Consider the following 19,057-nt stretch of genomic DNA (forward strand, 5'->3'; position numbering starts at 1 on the left):
GCACAGAATCCACTATTTTGGGATTTGGGCGAATCCCGAATCCTTTATGAAAGATTTGGACGAATAACGAATCCGTTATCCGTGTTTATGTGATGAGAAGTCACATGATCTTAAGGATTCTGATTCGGTTCGGCCAGGACCATGGAATCAGCCGAATCCAAATACTGATTAAAAAGACTGAATCTTGGTCGAATCCCAAACCTACTCCTGGATTCAGTGCATCCCTATTTTCCTGCTATGTCCTCATTTCTCATACTCAATTCCCATTCTTGCTGTCCAGCCATATCTTCACTTCTCATACTCACTGTCCTACTATATCTTCGCTTCTTACACTCACTGTCCTCTACTTGCTTCTCTTACTTCTGTCCTGCTATGGCCTCAAGTCTCATACTCCCTGTCTTACTACTACTAATTACTCTCCTACCCACTTACCCTCTATGTCCTTCTTATACTCACTTTCTAAAGAGGCCCTACTTCTCATATTTTGAGAAGTCGCTTCTTATATAAATATCCCTGCCTTGCCCTTAGTTTTCATCCTCACTTGTGCACTGCCTGCTCACTTCTCATACTCTTGAACGCTGCCTTGTTGACTTTCCTCCTACTTTCAGTCCTGGCTGTTTGCCCTCTCATGCTTACTGCATTGCTCTCAATCAGTTTCTGCTCATTCATAATATGTTTTATTTGTGCAGGTTGACTTCTTACTTTTAGGTGGAGATCTCTTTCATGACAACAAACCCTCCAGAAGGACCCTCCACATATGCCTAGAGCAACTGAGAAAGTACTGCATGGGCGATCGACCCATAGAGTTTGAGGTTCTTAGTGACCAGTCTGTTAATTTTGGATACAGCAAGTAAGATTTGATAAATAATGACTGTTTTGGGTATATCTGATGAACTCTTTTTTGTCTTGATTTCTTTTTTTAAAATGTATCATATGTGATAGGGTATGTTGAGTACAATAAGCTGACATTATAGGGAGCCTTACGAAGTCATTCAGTCAACTGATCACCCTCTTAACTGTTACAATAAGGGTGAAGACACACTGAGCCACTAGTAGCAGCTACTTTTTCATGGCTACTAAACTCCAGAAAATACCCTGCCATAGACAATACTGAGGATTGCCTCTGCTATAACACACATAGAGTTATCAGTAAATGATCAGCATTGTCTGTTTCAGTAGCCACGACAAGTAGCTGCTACAAGTAGCTGTGTGTGTCTTCATCCTAAGATTTGCACCAACAGCAGATACAGTGTTTCTCTGGATGTACTGAGAGGGGTGTGCTGAGTGCCTCCTGTGTGTGAGATGTGTCCTTGGCCTGCTCTTATCCGTAGGCAGAGAACCCGCCCTGAGCCCGGGCATTAGCTTTACACTTAATTACGTTTAAATGTCCATATTAATAAATAAAGTCTGAATGAAGTGTAGCAGGTAATATAAGAACATTTTACTGCAAATATTCCTCCCCCTGAGGATCAGTTCATTTAGATCTGAAAAGCAGTTTTAATAACTTGCCAAGAAGCGACTATGCTTATGGGTACTTGGCGTTCATTGTGAGCTGTTTCATTCCCCTTTTCCCTCGTTATTACTCTTTTTATAGATTTCCTTGGGTGAATTACCAGGATAACAATCTGAACATTTCTCTGCCAGTCTTCAGTGTGCATGGAAACCATGATGACCCAACAGGGGTAAATTATCTTCATAAAATTGTGATGCCGGGAGGTGAACGAATTATTGTCTCATTAGCTAGACTCCAACATGCTTATGTGGAGAATTTCTTTCCGAGCAGGAAAACTGTTTAATAAGTTCTGTGGAATCCCGCAGTTATTCTGCGATAAAGATTGAGATACTGGTTAAGGTAAATCGGCAGATACCAGCTGCTGATTCGGGGCCTTAAGACCGACTTATGCAGCTGGATTTCAGCATATAACAATGATATTTCATCATATGTTTTGAAGGAACAGATTACAGTGACAGGTATATTAGGGGGTTCTGTGTTGTGTGGGGCTCTTTAACAAATTTTGGTTAGAAAATGTGGTTCCCCTTTAACTTGTTTATCAAAGCAAAAAAATACAGTTCACCATAATTCCCCAGCATATTTATCAAAAAATTAAAAATTGAAATTGCTGATCTTTCTCCCTTTGATAAATATGCCCCCTAACAATCCTGCAAAAGTGAATGGGGAGCTGTCAAATTTGCTGAATTTGGGCATTCTATGGTCCGATTTCACCTTAGAATAAACAAGACCCCAAGAGCCTTACGTCATCGTATCATCAGCAGAAGGAATTTGAAATCCCCATTGATTCTATTAGACTACAGCACTGATATAAGCCTATTCAAATACAGGTATAGGATGCATTATCCGGAAGCCCATTATCCAGACTATATATGATTATGATTATAATTACTGGGGGTTGCTTACGATTTACCTTTTTCTTCTTCTTTAATCAGATATGATTTTTAAACTTAATAAAAACAAATAAAGATAATTTAGTATAGGAGATAGAAAGAAAGAGGAGAGAGGGTAAAGACAGTGCAAGGTAAAGTCAAGAAAAGTAGGGTAGAGAGGAAGGTGGGGGTGAGGGGGGAGTTGTGGTCCATATTACATGGTCAATACAGTTTAAAAGACATGAGGGCTATTGGTTTCTGAGTTGAGCACCCATAGCATCCAGATGTTGATACATTTGTCCATGAACCCTCTAGCGAGGTAGGTGGCTTTGTAGTATGGCAAAGCTTTAGTTACTTCCATTCCTCCATTGTGGGAATGATGGGTCTGTTCCATTTTATGATAATTTGTTATTTGGCATAGTACATTAATAGTTGTAGTAGAGTTCTACTTTCCACTGAGGTTACCAGGCTGTTTGTAACTCCTAATAGTGCTACCTTTGGGTCTGGGGGTATTGTAAGTACAGGTACTTTTACGTCCAGTAGTTGTTGATCCCAACTAAGATATAATTACCCCTTATTGGGGGCAGAACAATCCTATTGGGCTTATTTCATGTTTAAATGATTCCTATTTCTCTGTAATAATAAAACAGTACCTGTACTTGATCCCAACTAAGATATAATTACCCCTTATTGGGGGCAGAACAGCCCTATTGGGTTTATTTAATGGTTAAATGATTCCCTTTTCTCTGTAATAATAAAACAGTACCTGTACTTGATCCCAACTGAGATATAATTACCCCTTATTGGGGGCAGAACAGCCCTATTGGGTTTATTTAATGGTTAAATGATTCCTTTTTCTCTGTAATAATAAAACAGTACCTGTACTTGATCCCAACTAAGATATAATTACCCCTTATTGGGGGCAGAACAGCCCTATTGGGTTTATTTAATGGTTAAATTATTCCCTTTTCTCTGTAATAATAAAACAGTACCTGTACGTAATCCCAACTAAGATATAATTACCCCTTATTGGGGGCAGAACAGTCCTAATGGGTTTATTTCATGTTTAGATCATTTTTGTAGACAAAGTATGAAAATCCAAATTATGGAAAGATCCCTTATCCGGGACCCCAGGTCCCAAGCATTCTGGATAACAGGTCCCATACCTGTATATGGCAGCTAAAAGGATCTAATAAACTGTTAAGAGCTATGAAACATGCAGCTTGAAACGTCACGGATCACCATCTATCGAATGTATTTTCTGATTCCATTAACAGGCTGATGCTCTTTGTGCTTTGGATATTTTAAGCTGTGCCGGGCTGGTGAATCACTTTGGCCGTGCTACATCTGTAGAAAAGATAGACATTAGCCCTGTGTTATTGCAGAAGGGCCGCTCAAAGATTGCCCTGTACGGACTCGGTAAGTGGCTATGGTAAGCGACTGCTATATTTGATGAGAAACGCTTTTCCTAAAGTTTCCCCCAGATAGAGTCTGGCATCTCCCCACTGAAGGTTCTGCCCATGTAGAAGAATAATAGGCTGTATCTCATAGCTAATTACACTCATTAGAAATATTAGCCTGTCTCTCACGATTAGAACTTTTTTACATAATACATTAATTAAGCAATTATTTTTTATGCAGACATACATGATTCATAAGAGAAGAGGCAATTACAGTCTGCCTCTGTCACTGTTCACCTCCTTTCCCCACCTTCTTTATGCTGGCAGAGTTATTCTACCCCTCGCCCACCTTCATCCGTGTTAAAGCGATGGACTTGTCCCTTTGTTTCCATAGCAGGCATGCATACATTCTCTGGAAAGCAAGGGGACTTCAAGCTCATGTCAAAAAGGGGAGATATTTTTTCCAGTTATGACTGTTATGAAAGAAATTTATTTTTGTAAAAATAATCTTTTCTAAAGAGGTGTTGATTTTGCTGTTAGAAAATGTTCTATAAAAATATACAGCCACAGCAGTAAGTACCACAAGGGATTTTACTGTATTAGAAGGGCTATATATTCATGTGAGAAAAGTTATATGCCTTTTGGTAAGACCCTATATGGAACATGCAGGTCAGCTTAGGTCTCCAGTACAATAAAGGAACAGTATTAAAATAGAGAATGTCCAGGGAAGAGCAACAAAGCTAATACAGGGTATGGAAAGTCTCACGTACGAGACCTGTTGGGATTGCTTACACTTGAAAGAGATCCATGTCTATATATATATATATAGAAACAACAACAAGAGATCCTCTGCACTCACCCATTATCAATATATATAGAACATTAAGACATGCGGTGCATTAAGCTACTAAGAAATGCCCTTCCCTTTAAGCAAAACAGGGATTGTTTGTCCATATATTGCAATATACTTCAAGCTGGCCAACTGCGTCAAAGTCATCCCTTCTGACCAGTTCCTACACTGACTTATGCGATTCATTAAAAATTCTACTGCTTCAATATACATTTAGCCAAGGGACTAAGTTTTACCTGCGACTTTCTTGCTTTCAAGGTTAAAACCCCCATATGGTTGCCCTTTTATTGGCTCCACTGGGATCACCTGACTGCAGCTGGGAAGGGTGGGAGCTACAACATGGAGCTGGCCACTGCTCCTGTATAAGCTATAGCAAAAAAAGGGAAAGTTGTGCTCAACCACTAAATTTTAAACCATTAGGCGGGGGTGCAATGAGGTTGTGACCACAAAGTACATAGAAACATGTATTTTGTGGTCACAACCTCATTGCACCCCCGCCTAATGGTTTAAAATTTAGTGGTTGAGCACAACTTTCCCTTTTTTATATATATATATATATATATATATATATATATATATATATATATATATATATATATACAAGAACAGAAAGGAGCACACCCTTCAAACAAAAGCAAATGCCCTCGGTGCTGGTCAAACAATACAATAAACAAACAGAGTACCGCACACATAGGGACTTTATGAAAAAACAAAAAAGTTTAATGAAAAAAATCTGACGTTTCGAGCACCAAACTGTGCTCTTCCTCAGGGATGTCGGATTTTTTTCATTAAACTTTTTTGTTTTTTCATAAAGTCCCTATGAGTGCGGTACTCTGTTTGTTTATATATATATATATATATATAATCTCTTTTTCTCTGATGGCTTAATCCCCCTCGGTGGCAAATTGCAGATGACTTCAGGATTTATGCCTTCCCCTTAATCAGCTGGAAGTTTGAACTTTTTGGACCCCATATCCTTTGTTAGCTTCATTTATTTGTGTACCTGTAGTCTGTTTTATTGTGATGGGACTGCTGTATTTCAGAGCTTTCTAGATAACGGGTCTTGGGATAACAGTAATAACTTCAGGTTATGCTGGCCTGGCTTAGACAATTAGCACAGAATCCTGTTTAAATATCAAATTCTTCAATGTTTTAGAATTTGCTTTGTTTCTGCAATTAATATTTGTATTTAATGATCCAGTAGCTTATCTAGCATAAAGCCATACTGACGGCAAAACACTTGTGGGTTTTCTGTTGTTTAAATATTTTCAAGTTCCAGGCACAGTGATGAAGCAGTAGAAGGCTTGTATCCAGAGAACCTCAGGCCCCAACAATTCTGAATAATTCATTGCATATCTGTATAATATCCAAATAATAGTTAAAGAGGATAAAGCATACTAGCGGGTTATTTGTTTATCTGATTAATTCCGGATTGCAAATCCACTCACTCCTGCAGAGGTGCAAGCTGGCTTAGCTTGATCCACACTACATTGTGCCCCCCCCCCCCCCCACACACACAGAGGAAAGCTTATGTAGGGGGGGGGGGTACAGCTTGCTGCTGAGCATGTAGTCAGGCTTGGTATTTGTTAAGCCTTTATGTATATTTCATAGAAATGGCTGGCTATGTAGTAAAGTGAATCTAAATATTAGAGAATAAAACTTTTATTTCTTACTTACACAGTAGTATTGATAGGAACGTTAAGGGGTATATTTATCATGCTGTGTAAAAAGTGGAGTCAGTCATTACTGGTGATGCTGCTCATAGCAGCCAATCAGATGCTTTGCTTTGGTTTTCTAATTGTTGAAATTTATTTGCTGATTGGTTGCCCTGGGCAACATCACCGGTAATGCTGCACTCCACTTTTTACACGCCTGTTCTCCATTTTGGAAAAAAACTACACCAGCCCAGAGAAAAAACTAACAAAGCCCTGTTCCGCCCTGTACCTTTTCCACTTGACTGAAAATATCACATTGCCACGCCCCCCCCCCCCCCAGTGAAATAGGGTGTCTTTGGCCTTTAATCAAGTGGAAGTGACACTCAGAGTGGGATGCACCAAATCCACTGTTTTTGGATTCAGTCGAATACAGATTCTTCCACAATGGATTCGCCCGGATCCGAATCTTAATTTTCATATGAAATTGTTGAAGTACCAGAAATAAACTTAAGCATGTAAAAAGAAATGGGCATCTTGCTATGCCTCAGACAACAAATTGTGTGAAAATGTTATTCTTATTATGACCCAACCACTTCTCAGGGAAAAGCTTTAAAGAAGAAATAGATCACCCAAAAGGGATACTAACAAGGAAAGACCAAAGGCTCGTTTACTAACTCAAGTGCTTGAATGAATGGAAAATGAAGGGTGCATTGACACTATTTACAAAGGTTCTTGCAACTTGGGGCAAGCGCTAGAGCACCTCTTCAGTCGGCTTTAATAAATTATGACAAGTGCATTAAGTGCACAAAGGAACCTTGAATTTACCAACAGCCTGGACCTGCCTGTGATTCCAGGGTTTCTTTAGCATGTTGAATTCATAGCTACAACTGGTTTTCACCAAACCAATGGACACTTAACTATTATTGATTCTGTGCACTGGAAGATACATTATTCAAACATAGATGCATGAAGAAGACCACATGTCACAACTTGTGTACAGTTAAACTATACCCTTAACTATGTTGGTCTCTATAAAATATATTGCAAATAGAAGCCCATATGTAAAACCCTGCATCATCTAAATAAAGAATAGAATAGAAATACACATTTTTAGTAGTATGTGCCATTGGGTAATCCTAAATAGAAAATTAATATTACCATTTTAAAAATGTAAGGACCGCCTCCTGAGATCATATGACTTATGGTGCACACAAACAAGCCAAGGGCACACAACCCAACCCGGCCCAAGGAAAGTCTCCCATAGGGCTCAATGGCACTCTGCAGCTCCAACCCGGCCCAAGGAAAGTCTCCCATAGGGCTCAATGGCACTCTGCAGCTCCAACCCGGCCCAAGGAAAGTCTCCCATAGGGCTCAATGGCACTCTGCAGCTCCAACCCGGCCCAAGGAAAGTCTCCCATAGGGCTCAATGGCACTCTGCAGCTCCAACCTGGCCCAAGGAAAGTCTCCCATAGGGCTCAATGGCACTCTGCAGCTCCAACCCGGCCCAAGGAAAGTCTCCCATAGGGCTCAATGGCACTCTGCAGCTCCAAACTGGCCCAAGGAAAGTCTCCCATAGGGCTCAATGGCACTCTGCAGCTCCAACCCAGCCCAAGGAAAGTCTCCCATAGGGCTCAATGGCACTCTGCAGCTCCAACCCGGCCCAAGGAAAGTCTCCCATAGGGCTCAATGGCACTCTGCATCTCCAACCCGGCCCAAGGAAAGTCTCCCATAGGGCTCAATGGCACTCTGCAGCTCCAACCCGGCCCAAGGAAAGCCTCCCAAAGGGCTCAATGGCACTCTGCAGCTCCAACCTGGCCCAAGGAAAGCCTCCCATAGGGCTCAATGGCACTCTGCAGCTCCAACCCGGCCCAAGGAAAGCCTCCCATAGGGCTCAATAGCACTCTGCAGCTCCAACCCGGCCCAAGGAAAGCCTCCCATAGGGCTCAATGGCACTCTGCAGCTCCAACCCGCCCCAAGGAAAGCCTCCCATAGGGCTCAATGGCACTCTGCAGCTCCAACCTGGCCCAAGGAAAGCCTCCCATAGGGCTCAATGGCACTCTGCAGCTCCAACCTGGCCCAAGGAAAGTCTCCCATAGGGCTCAATGGCACTCTGCAGCTCCAAGCTGGCCCAAGGAAAGTCTCCCATAGAGCTCAATGGCACTCTGCAGCTCCATCCCAGCCCAAGGAAAGTCTCCCATAGGGCTCAATGGCACTCTGCAGCTCCAACCGGCCCAAAGAAAGTCTCCCATAGGGCTCAATGGCACTCTGCAGCTCCAACCCGGCCCAAGGAAAGTCTCCCATAGGGCTCAATGGCACTCTGCATATCCAACCTTTCCCAAGGAAAGTCTCCCATAGGACTCAATGACACTCTGCAGCTCCAACCCGGCCCAAGGAAAGCCTCCCATAGGGCTCAATGGCACTCTGCAGCTCCAACCCGGCCCAAGGAAAGTCTCCCATAGGGCTCAATGGCACTCTGCAGCTCCAACCCGGCCCAAGGAAAGCCTCCCATAGGGCTCAATGGCACTTTGCAGCTCCAACCTGGCCCAAGGAAAGTCTCCCATAGGGCTCAATGGCACTCTGCAGCTCCAACCCGGCCCAAGGAAAGTCTCCCATAGGGCTCAATGGCACTCTACAGATGCAACCTGGCCAAAAGATAGTCACCATACCGAAGCTTGAATGAATTCCGAAATGCTCGTAGTCATTGTAAAAAGTACGACTTTTCCGTGGAAGTTAACGGAAACCACACAGAAGTTGTGGAATTTTAACGAAATTAACGTGGACTTTACGAAATCTTTAATAAGTTAGAAACAATACGATTTTATCTCATAAATACTTAATCAAGGTTTTGTAAATGGGCCCCTTGTTAAAACAATGAAAAAATATTTCCTTTCTAAGTGCACTTGTCGCTTAAGCTGGGTTGAGCAGCGGGTAGCCTCTCCAACCTGCAGGACATGCTGTGCGGGAAGTGTGGCCCTGACAGGCAGATTGCACAGTTTGGCCTGCGGTGCCCCTTCCCTGTTATAGTGAAACGGCACCCACTGCTCAAAGTGACAGCTGTGTTGGTCTAAGAGTAAAACATGAAACAAGGAGGAGACATTTAAGGACAGCTTCATGTTTCAGCATAGAAAAACTGATAATTCTTATTCTTGTTAGTATCACTTTCTGGATATTAGATTAATATGTGCAGCTGGGAGATTGGAATGAACTCTTTGAATGCATTAAACCAGTTAATAACTAAATAAGGAGCATTTTACAGAAGTCTGGCAAAGAGCATGAAAGGTGTAGGTTGGGTGTAGGGGTGAAACTCAATTATACTGCTTTTCTCATGGAGCAGACTGTGTGTCCATTAGCCCATAATGGGGTCACCGAGGGATAGCTTTTATCATCCTGAAATGTTCACAAGCGGCAGGCAGATTTTTCTTTTAGTTTAAAATATGATAGGCGCGTTTGGTACAATGGAAAAACATCTGCTGATTGGCATTTTTTTTCTTTCTTCTGCCATCAGACTCCCTGATTGTGTTTCACTTTTTAAAGAAACTTTTAATAAAAGATTTCCATTCAATTAAATGAAAAGAAGGATCCCAATTTACTGCAAAATGTCAAGTATCTTTTGATAGATAGAGCAGAGCACTACACCATGTCCTAAAGAGAAGTGCCAAGTCCCAGCTAAATTATTTCTTCAGTAATTATGTTTATTAATGGGAAAGTGCTGTTATTCCTCATTTTCAATGCTTTGAAAACTCAGTTAATTTCATCCTTTCTGAAAAGTTGCCCTAAGAACTGTCAGGCTTTGAAATGTTATTGTACACTAAGGGGCCCATTTACTAAACAAAATCACGATATGGAAAAAATTCAGAGTAACCACGATAATTTCTGATGTTCAGAAATGTCCCAAAAATTCTTATACCGGTCGTACGAAAAGATTGTGGTTGCATTCGGAAAGTCACAAAATGTTCGGATCCAAATGTTCGTAAACGGTGGGAAAACCTTTCTGGCTTTGAAACAAAATGTATGATTTTGGACCCTCCCATAGGATTCAATGGCGCTCTACAGACCCAGCCTGGCGAAAAGATAGTCACGATACCAAAGCTTGATTGAATAACAAAATTTTAGTAGTCATTGCGAAAAGTACGACTTTTTCGCGGAAGTTAACGAAAACCATGAAAAAGTTGTGGAATTTTAACAATATTATTTACTGCAAAATGTTTTTTAATTAGACAAATACAAAGGCATGGTGTACTGAATGCCAAGCCAGTGACACATTTGTGGAAGCTACAGGGCAAACAAAGCAAAAGAGACACAGTTATACATTCACCTCTTAATATTTTCACTAGATTAATGGCTTCAGCGTTACGCGGCACAGGACTAGCCAAAAAGTCTATGGCTGCTTCACTTTCCTTTCTGGAAATAATTTCCCTTATTGTTAAGTAAATAACGAATACAGCCAAGCCATTCCTTTTGTTAAGTGATTGTATCTGCTTCTGTTTTAACGTAACATTTCTTTTTAAAATGACAATAATGTGATATGTAAGAAATCCATTACTATACGTTCTCAGGATGCAGAGGCACTGCGGTATGTCAGGGTAAGCAGATGAGTTATTTGTGCTGAATGCTCGTGAGGTTCTATTGAGCCACAGGTATATTCAGGATCACACGCTGTGCTGGAGTAGCTGCCCTCCTGGACCCCCCAGGGAACTCGGCGTATTTCATTATCTATTATTGCTTTCTCTGCTTCTAGTGTAATGCAAAGTGGCAGTTTATCACACCAGGGTGAGGCCCCATGTCTGTATCTGTGTTCTCGTGTCACATTGCTATGTCTGCTTTCTTTAATATCCTTACAAATGACGTCTTTCTCTATCGATGCAGGGTCCATACCTGATGAGCGCCTCTATCGAATGTTCGTTAATAAACAAGTCATGATGCTGCGTCCTCGAGAGGATGAGTCCAGCTGGTTTAACTTGTTTGTTATCCATCAGAACAGGTATGGGAATATTCTGGAAGTGGGAGATGGCAGGATAGTCTCACACTGCGCATTGATAGGGCCATTACAGATTTAGAAAGTAATGCATACGTCTTGGGGGTCCTTCCATGAATAAAACACAGATACAGATACATAATGCCTCACATAATGCCACACATGACTGTGTTATTGCACATTTATAGGAAAATGGTAAAAGGGTTATATTGTCATTTTACATTTATGGCATGAAATTTTTGTTTAGGGCATTTAAAGAAGAACGAAAGGCTAAGATACTTGGGGGTGCTAAAATGTTAAGCTCCCCCAAGTGACTTTAATCGCTTACCTTTTACCCCGGGCTGGTGCCCCTGTTAGGAGAAAATAGCACCAGTCCGGGTTACCTGGGGTGATACGCTTCCTCCTTCCGGCTTCGTTTCGCTGAGACTACACAATAGGCACATGCGCAGTAGAGTGAAAAGCCGACTTCTCTGTTAAAGTTCCACTATTCACTCTACTGCGCATGCGCGGGCGATACAGGAAGAAGGGAGCGCTGCAGGTACCCCGCGCTGGTGCTGTTCTCTCCCAACAGGGGCACCAGCCCGGGGTAAAAGGTATGCGATTCAAGTCACTTGGGGGTGCCTAACATTTTGGCACCCCCAAGTGACTTTGCCTTTCCTTCTCCTTTAAAGGAAAACTATACCCCAAAAATGGATACTTAACCAACAGATAGTTTATAATATGTTACGTGACCTATTAAAGAATCTCACCAAACTGGAATATATATATCAGTAAATATTGCTCTTTTACATCTTTTCCCTTGAGCCGCCATTTTGTGATAGGCTGTGTGCTCCCTCAGAGAACAGCTGACAGGAAGTGATGCAGCTCTAACTGTAACAGGAAGTAGTGTGGAAGTAAAAGACAGAACTCTGTGCATTCATTGGCTGATGGGGCCTAGCATGTATGTGTGCCTTGGCTTGTTTGTGTGCACTGTGACTCCTATGATCCCAGGGGGCGGCCCTTAATACTTAAAATGGCAATTTTCTATTTATGATTACCCAATGGTACATACTACTAAAAAAGTATATTTTTATGAAAATGGTTTATTTAGATGAAGCAGGGTTTTACATATGGGCTCGTTTATGTAATATATTTTTATAGAGATCTACTTTGTTTGGGGGTATAGTTTCCCTTTAAAGGAGAAGGAAAGGCAAAGTCACTTGGGGGTGCCAAAATGTTAGGCACCCCCAAGTGACTTGAATTGGGGGCAGAACAGCCCTATTGGGTTTATTTAATGGTTAAATGATTCCCTTTTCTCTGTAATAATAAAACAGTACCTGTACTTGATCCCAACTAAGATATAATTACCCCTTATTGGGGGCAGAACAGTCCTATTGGGTTTATTTAATGGTTAAATGATTCCCTTTTCTCTGTAATAATAAAACAGTACCTGTACTTGATCCCAACTAAGATATAATTACCCCTTATTGGGGGCAGAACAGCCCTCTTGGGTTTATTTAATGGTTAAATGATTCCCTTTTCTCTGTAATAATAAAACAGTACCTGTACTTGATCCCAACTAAGATATAATTACCCCTTATTGGGGGCAGAACAGCCCTATTGGGTTTATTTAATGGTTAAATGATTCCCTTTTCTCTGTAATAATAAAACAGTACCTGTACTTGATCCCAACTAAGATATAATTACCCCTTATTGGGGGCAGAACAGCCCTCTTGGGTTTATTTAATGGTTAAATGATTCCCTTTTCTCTGTAATAATAAAACAGTACCTGTACTTCATCCCAACTAAGATATAATTACCCCTTATTGGGGGCAGAACAGCCCTATTGGGTTTATTTAATGGTTAAATGATTCCCTTTTCTCTGTAATAATAAAACAGTACCTGTACGTAATCCCAAATAGGATATAATGAATCCTTATTGGAGGGAAAATAATCCTATTGGGTTTATTTAATTTTTAAATGATTTTTAGTAGACTTCAGGTAACGCGATCCAAATTTCAAAAAGAACCCTTTTCTGGAAAACCCCAAGTCCCGAGCATTCTGGATAAGAGATCCAATACCTGTATATCAAAATACTTTTTGTGATGGGAATAACAACTCTTTTTTCTTTAACCTTTACTTCATGGGTTCTAAAGACCAGCACAATTCATATAATTCTTAAAAAGGTCTATATATTGATAGATCCTGCGCTACAGTATGTAGTCTTAGATATTTCTATGTAAAACTGTTGATGGAAGGCGGTTTCCATTTATTTCTATGCAGGAGCCTGCGAGAAGACTCAGCAGGAAATAATGAGAATAGGTTAGATTATTCCCCATAGGCAGTGAAAATCACTCGTCTTAACCTTTAACGAGACACGGAAGCACTGCAGTATATAAATGGAAATGCTACAGCGTCCCATTTAGCCCCAGTGTCTCTTTTAGAGTGCAGCTAATGCCTGCAATAAAAATTATTTCAATGCGTAGTTCCACTGGTGTAGGTTGGTTTATGAGTCTTCGTCATCATTGCCATTTATTCAACTTTGTTTTTACTAAGTCACACAGTAGAATATGTTGGTGCATTAAGGACTCCTTTGCAAACCCTTCATACATATAAATTCACATTAGTTGAATAAGGGCAAAGCAAACATACCCCTATATCAGGGGACAGTGGTAGAAGACCCATACTGTTGTATATCCATATTGGTAGGGGAAACTTGGAGCCATTGCACAGCAGTGACAATGAGTCATGTCAAACAGGGGAGCCGGCCATGAGTAGCAGAAGTTGCCTATAAAGTTACCGATATGGAGCAAAGCAAAATTATCCAGCCTAGAGAATTAGTTCAAAGAGCAGACCAATTCCATTAACTCAAAAAGGGCTTGTGCAAACCATACCTTCAGTTTTACATTACAGTTCTTGTGCAAGTCTAGTTCTTTGTGATGGAAGCCTGGGAAAGTAATGAAGATGGTGGCTTTAGAAAGTTCCCCAGGCCAGTGCATATATATATTTTTTTACCATCCTGGGGGTGGCTAATTGACTGGGTGGGGGGGGATGCCAAAAATGGTGTTGGTGAGCACTTTTGGTTTCAGATGAGTGTAGTCTTACAGTAACCCCCAGTACTGGAACGGGAATATTAAATTCAGATGGCAGGGGTTATTGTTAGCTTTAGGGCAGTGGTGGGATCAAGCTCAGTTGTAGGATCAATCTTTATATCAAATCCTTCTTAGCTCATACCAGCTATTGCAAAACATTGCCATATCAGCCATGTATTCGTGATTCCAAGAATAAGTCAGCTCGTTATCTCACCCTACTTGACTTTCTAGTTGAATTTTCAATGGTATCTAGAGGAGCAAATAGGCGTTGTTTGCAGATCTCAGATGAGGACCCCTTGGGTTTTAACTAAGGAATAATTCATCTTTATTGAAGACCAAACAACCCTATTGAGTGTATTTAATGTTTATATGATTTTTAATATGGAGATCTAAATTATATAAGATCCCTAATCTGGAAAACCCCAGGACCAAGGCATTCTGTATAATAGATACCATACCTTCTTTTGGGTTCAATTTTTGTTTTTCCTATTAGTAAATGTCAAGGAGATAATATTTTTTGTTCCATAAACACTATCTTTGTTTTGTTGCAGGAGCAAGCACGGGCCAACAAATTACATCCCGGAACAGTTTTTGGATGATTTCTTGGACCTGATTATTTGGGGTCACGAGCATGAGTGCAAAATCAATCCAACAAGGAACGAACAGCAACTCTTCTACGTGTCTCAGCCAGGAAGTTCGGTGGCGACGTCTCTCTCTCCAGGGGAAGCAGAAAAAAAGTACGATTGGGCCTAATGCTCTCTTTAATATCAAACTAGAGGCTACTAAGCTGTAAAAGTCAGCTTTTACTGATTTAATACTTGACCTAACCGTGTAAATGGTGAAGGTCAGCTGTAATCCCTTTATCTCCCTCTTCTGCAGGCTTTGCTGGAGCTGACTCATACACCTGCATTGCTTTGGAACTGTTTAAATGCCTCTGGGCTCTTTTATAATGCTGTGTACAAAGCCTGTCTATATTGTAACGTGCCTGTTGTGGTAGCAAACATATTCACTTATAAAGACTTGCAATAAATATACTGAAATAGATTCAATATAAACATTGATATATGCGGTACAAGCATAATAAATTCAATATAAACGTCAAGTACTGTCCAACCAATACAGCATGGTTGGTGAAAGTAAGCTTGATCATTTTGTGTTTTCTTCATATTAAAGGAGAACTAAAGCCTTTCATAGCCCACCACCACAGGCCCCAGCAGGGAAGATCTGTGCCTTCAAAGATGACCTCTCTGTTTAATCTGGGCTGCTGTCAGTTACTTGACCTTAGGAACCAACTAACAATTTACACTATATTAAAAATATAAAAGGCTAATTAGTAATTAGTGCAGATTAACATTACACGGCAGCTCAGAAAATGGTGCATTCTGCTTTAAAATTTAAAGGGATAGCGACGCATGGTTTTAACAGGAATGTGTCACTATGCCTACATAAACCGTAGCGCTGCTATTGATTTGTAACTGATCTGCCTCCCGCTAGCTTACCCCCATACTAACATGTTGGTCTCCGGCACAGCTTGTTGAACAACTTCTTGAGTGACAGCGCGCTTGGTGGCTGGGCAATGTTTTGATAGGCTGGGGGACAAATGTAAACGGTGCCCAAGCCTATGAGAACATTATATAGCTTGAAGAAGGGGTTGGATGGCTTTTTAGCAAGTGAGGGAATACAGGGTTATGGGAGATAGCTCTTACTACAAGTTGTTTCAGGGACTGGTCTGATTGCCATCTTAGACACGTTGAACTTGATGGACGTACATCTTTTTTCAACCTTAAACATTTTGAAATGCCTAACATTTTCAAGTGGATGTTTTCTGATGGCCCCTAAGCTTTTCAACAGCTGCCCAAAACATACTGAGCATGTGCAGTGCCACTGACACTAATGTAGGCAGCTTTGGAGGCCTGGCTCATTACTGTTATATGGCTGCTAAACCTGCAGTGGTAATAAGTTTAGTATATAATATTCTGCATAATTTTCTTGATTACTTTTGTGGCTCCTAGTTTGCTCAATTCTTCTGTTCTCTTTCCTAGGCATGTGGGTTTATTGCGAATTAAAGGCAAAAAAATGAACATGCAGAAGATTCCCCTGCAGACAGTCCGCCAGTTCTTCATTGAAGACCTTGTCTTAAGCGACTACCCTGATATATTCAACCCAGACAATCCTAAAGTAACGCAAGAGATCGAGTCCTTTTGCATCGAGAAGGTACATCTTCTTTCCACCCTTGTAAAACTCAATGAAGCTGTTGTGTGTTATAATATATATTTTCCCCTAACACCTTCCTTTAACACGTAGCAGTATTTCCGTATGAGGATTTATTCATCAGGTTGACTTCAAACATAGCAAAATCAATTATACCTAAAACCAAATGCGTTATTGGTTGTGTCTGTGAGCCTGACTGTGTCAAAGAACTGACGCTTCAGGCATGGAATTCACTGAGGGCACTTGCAACTCTGATTCAGTTGAGGAATAATGAGAGGAACAAGATAAGCATATTCTTTATATTTCTGACTAAAGCACCAGTTTTAAATTAATAATGAATTCACCTCTGCCAGGTAGAAGCGATGCTCGATACTGCTGAGAGGGAACGTCTGGGAAATGCGCGGCAGCCGGATAAACCTTTGATACGACTCCGGGTAAGGCTGGGCTTCATGTCCTTTTTTTTTTTTTTTTTTTAATGATTTCAATATTCATATTATCTTTGGTTGAAACCAGGGAAGAATGATTCATATTACACAAAGAGAACATTTTCCATTTTTTTTTTTATTATGCATATGCCTCATAATTAGTGCTATTTATGAAGTCTAAAATAGTCAGGTACATAATTAGTCCCATTGATGAAGCCCAAGCCAAAGTACAGTGTGTGATATGCAGTGGGAACAGATAATTCTCTGTCATATGGTTCTAATGATAAGGAGCCAGCCTGACAGCTGTTACTAAGTACATGGATTTCAAAAGTTATAGGGATTGAGAACAAAGTAAGCCTACTTGTAATACAGATTTATTTTATCTGTAGAATCACTGTATCTTTACCCACAGGTTCAATAAGAATTTGCTGTGATACTTTCGTTAGTAAGCATCGGCAGACCTGCTGTCTACTGAGCACAGAGGCTATCAGGACCTGAGAATAATAATAAGGGTCGGACTGGAGCTGCTAGATTGTAGTTGCCGATATCGGTAGGGGCAAAAACAATAGGCCTGTCCGACCGACATCTGGCCTGAAATTGGCCAGATATCGACCGGGCAGGTTAAAAAATTTAGTCGGATTGGGGACTGCATCGGCTTGTTGATGCGGTCCCTGAAGCATTTGCACCTATTACCGGCGTTCCAATTAGCTTGAATTCACCCAATATCGTGAAAAAAGAAAACTGTTACACCAACATTTCTGTAAAACTCCTGCTCCATTCCTATTGGCTACCACTCTGCTTAGTACACCGGAGGGTTTGGATTTAATTACTTTGAAAAGGAATCCACATGTAATAAAAGGTGCCAAATTTGCTACTGGTTTAGTCATCCCTATCAACCAATCAGCAGTTGCTGGTTAGCTAGACCCGATCAACTTTTAGCTCTAAATCGGAAAGAAAAAAAAAGTTTGGGACAGTTTATTTCCCTTAGCACTCCTTGTGCCTTCCTTGAACAGTCTGAACTGATGGGAAACCTGGAAGCAAAGATAAAAACACAAAACAATTTTTTTCTTTCAATAACTCACACTTGTCTCGCTGTCCCAGTCTCTGGAGTAATAATGTTCATATTTGCCTTTGAATCTCCCATAATTGGTATTTAAACATCTCTAAGACACAGCTGTCTCTGCACAATATTAAATCCATCTCCATCCATTACCATCTCACAATATGGTAAATAAGGGTTCCATTGTGCAGCTGAGAATGAGACCCTGACAATGACTTTGGGCTCACATGTTTCACTAAATTATACAGCTGCATCTGAATTGGTTGCCTGCTGGCTTTAAGGAAAGCAAATGTATTTTACCTTGGCTTAAGTTATATATACCGAGCTTCCAAACACAAAGTGACAGCTCATCAATGTAAGGATGCCTTTAGGGACCAGGCTCAGGTTTTATATGCTCCATGCTGACCCAGATGCTGACATACCTGTAGCCTTCCCAGCGAGTATGTGCTGCACACTGTGCATAGCCAGTTCCCTTTCCCTCTTTCTTTCAGAATCAAAACATTACACCAATTATCTTGTTTTTATGCAATAAATTACATTGCTGCCATGGTAAAATTTCTCTTCTGTGCTTTGAAATCACATATAATATAATAGAGGAATACATACAGAATTAATATAGTTCTTTTCAAGTAAGGTCAGTACAGGTATAGGACCCGTTATCCAGAATGCACGGGACAAAGGGTATTCAAGATAAGGGGTCTTTTCGTAATTTGGATCTCCATACTTTAAGTCTACTAAAAAATCAATAAAACATTAATTAAACCCAATAGGATGGTTTTACATTCAATAAGGATTATTTATATCTTAGTTGGGATCAAGTACAGGTACTGTTTTATTATTACAGAGAAAAGGGAATCATTTAACCATTAAATAAACCCAATAGGACTGTTCTGCCCACAATAAGGGGTAATTATATCTTAGTTGGGATGAAGTACAGGTACTGTTTTATTATTACAGAGAAAAGGGAATCATTTAACCATGAAATAAACCCAATAGGGCTGTTCTGCCCCCAATAAGGGGTAATTATA

General features: G+C 40.6%; 1 protein-coding gene across 3 annotated transcripts in view; it reads left to right on the top strand.

Moving 5' to 3' along the window:
* The window catches only part of mre11 (MRE11 homolog, double strand break repair nuclease), an 88,042-nt gene that overhangs the window by 25,476 nt on the left and 43,509 nt on the right, over positions 1-19,057 (top strand). For all 3 annotated transcript variants that reach the window (XM_012956401.3, XM_012956402.3, NM_001114047.1), the window contains 7 exon segments: positions 690-850; positions 1,595-1,682; positions 3,660-3,801; positions 11,154-11,268; positions 14,885-15,070; positions 16,376-16,547; positions 16,898-16,978. In XM_012956401.3, coding sequence (XP_012811855.2) covers positions 690-850; positions 1,595-1,682; positions 3,660-3,801; positions 11,154-11,268; positions 14,885-15,070; positions 16,376-16,547; positions 16,898-16,978 — 945 coding nt within the window.

This window comes from Xenopus tropicalis, chromosome 2 (genome assembly GCF_000004195.4).
Source record: "Xenopus tropicalis strain Nigerian chromosome 2, UCB_Xtro_10.0, whole genome shotgun sequence".
In the NCBI taxonomy this organism is placed as follows: domain Eukaryota; kingdom Metazoa; phylum Chordata; class Amphibia; order Anura; family Pipidae; genus Xenopus; species Xenopus tropicalis.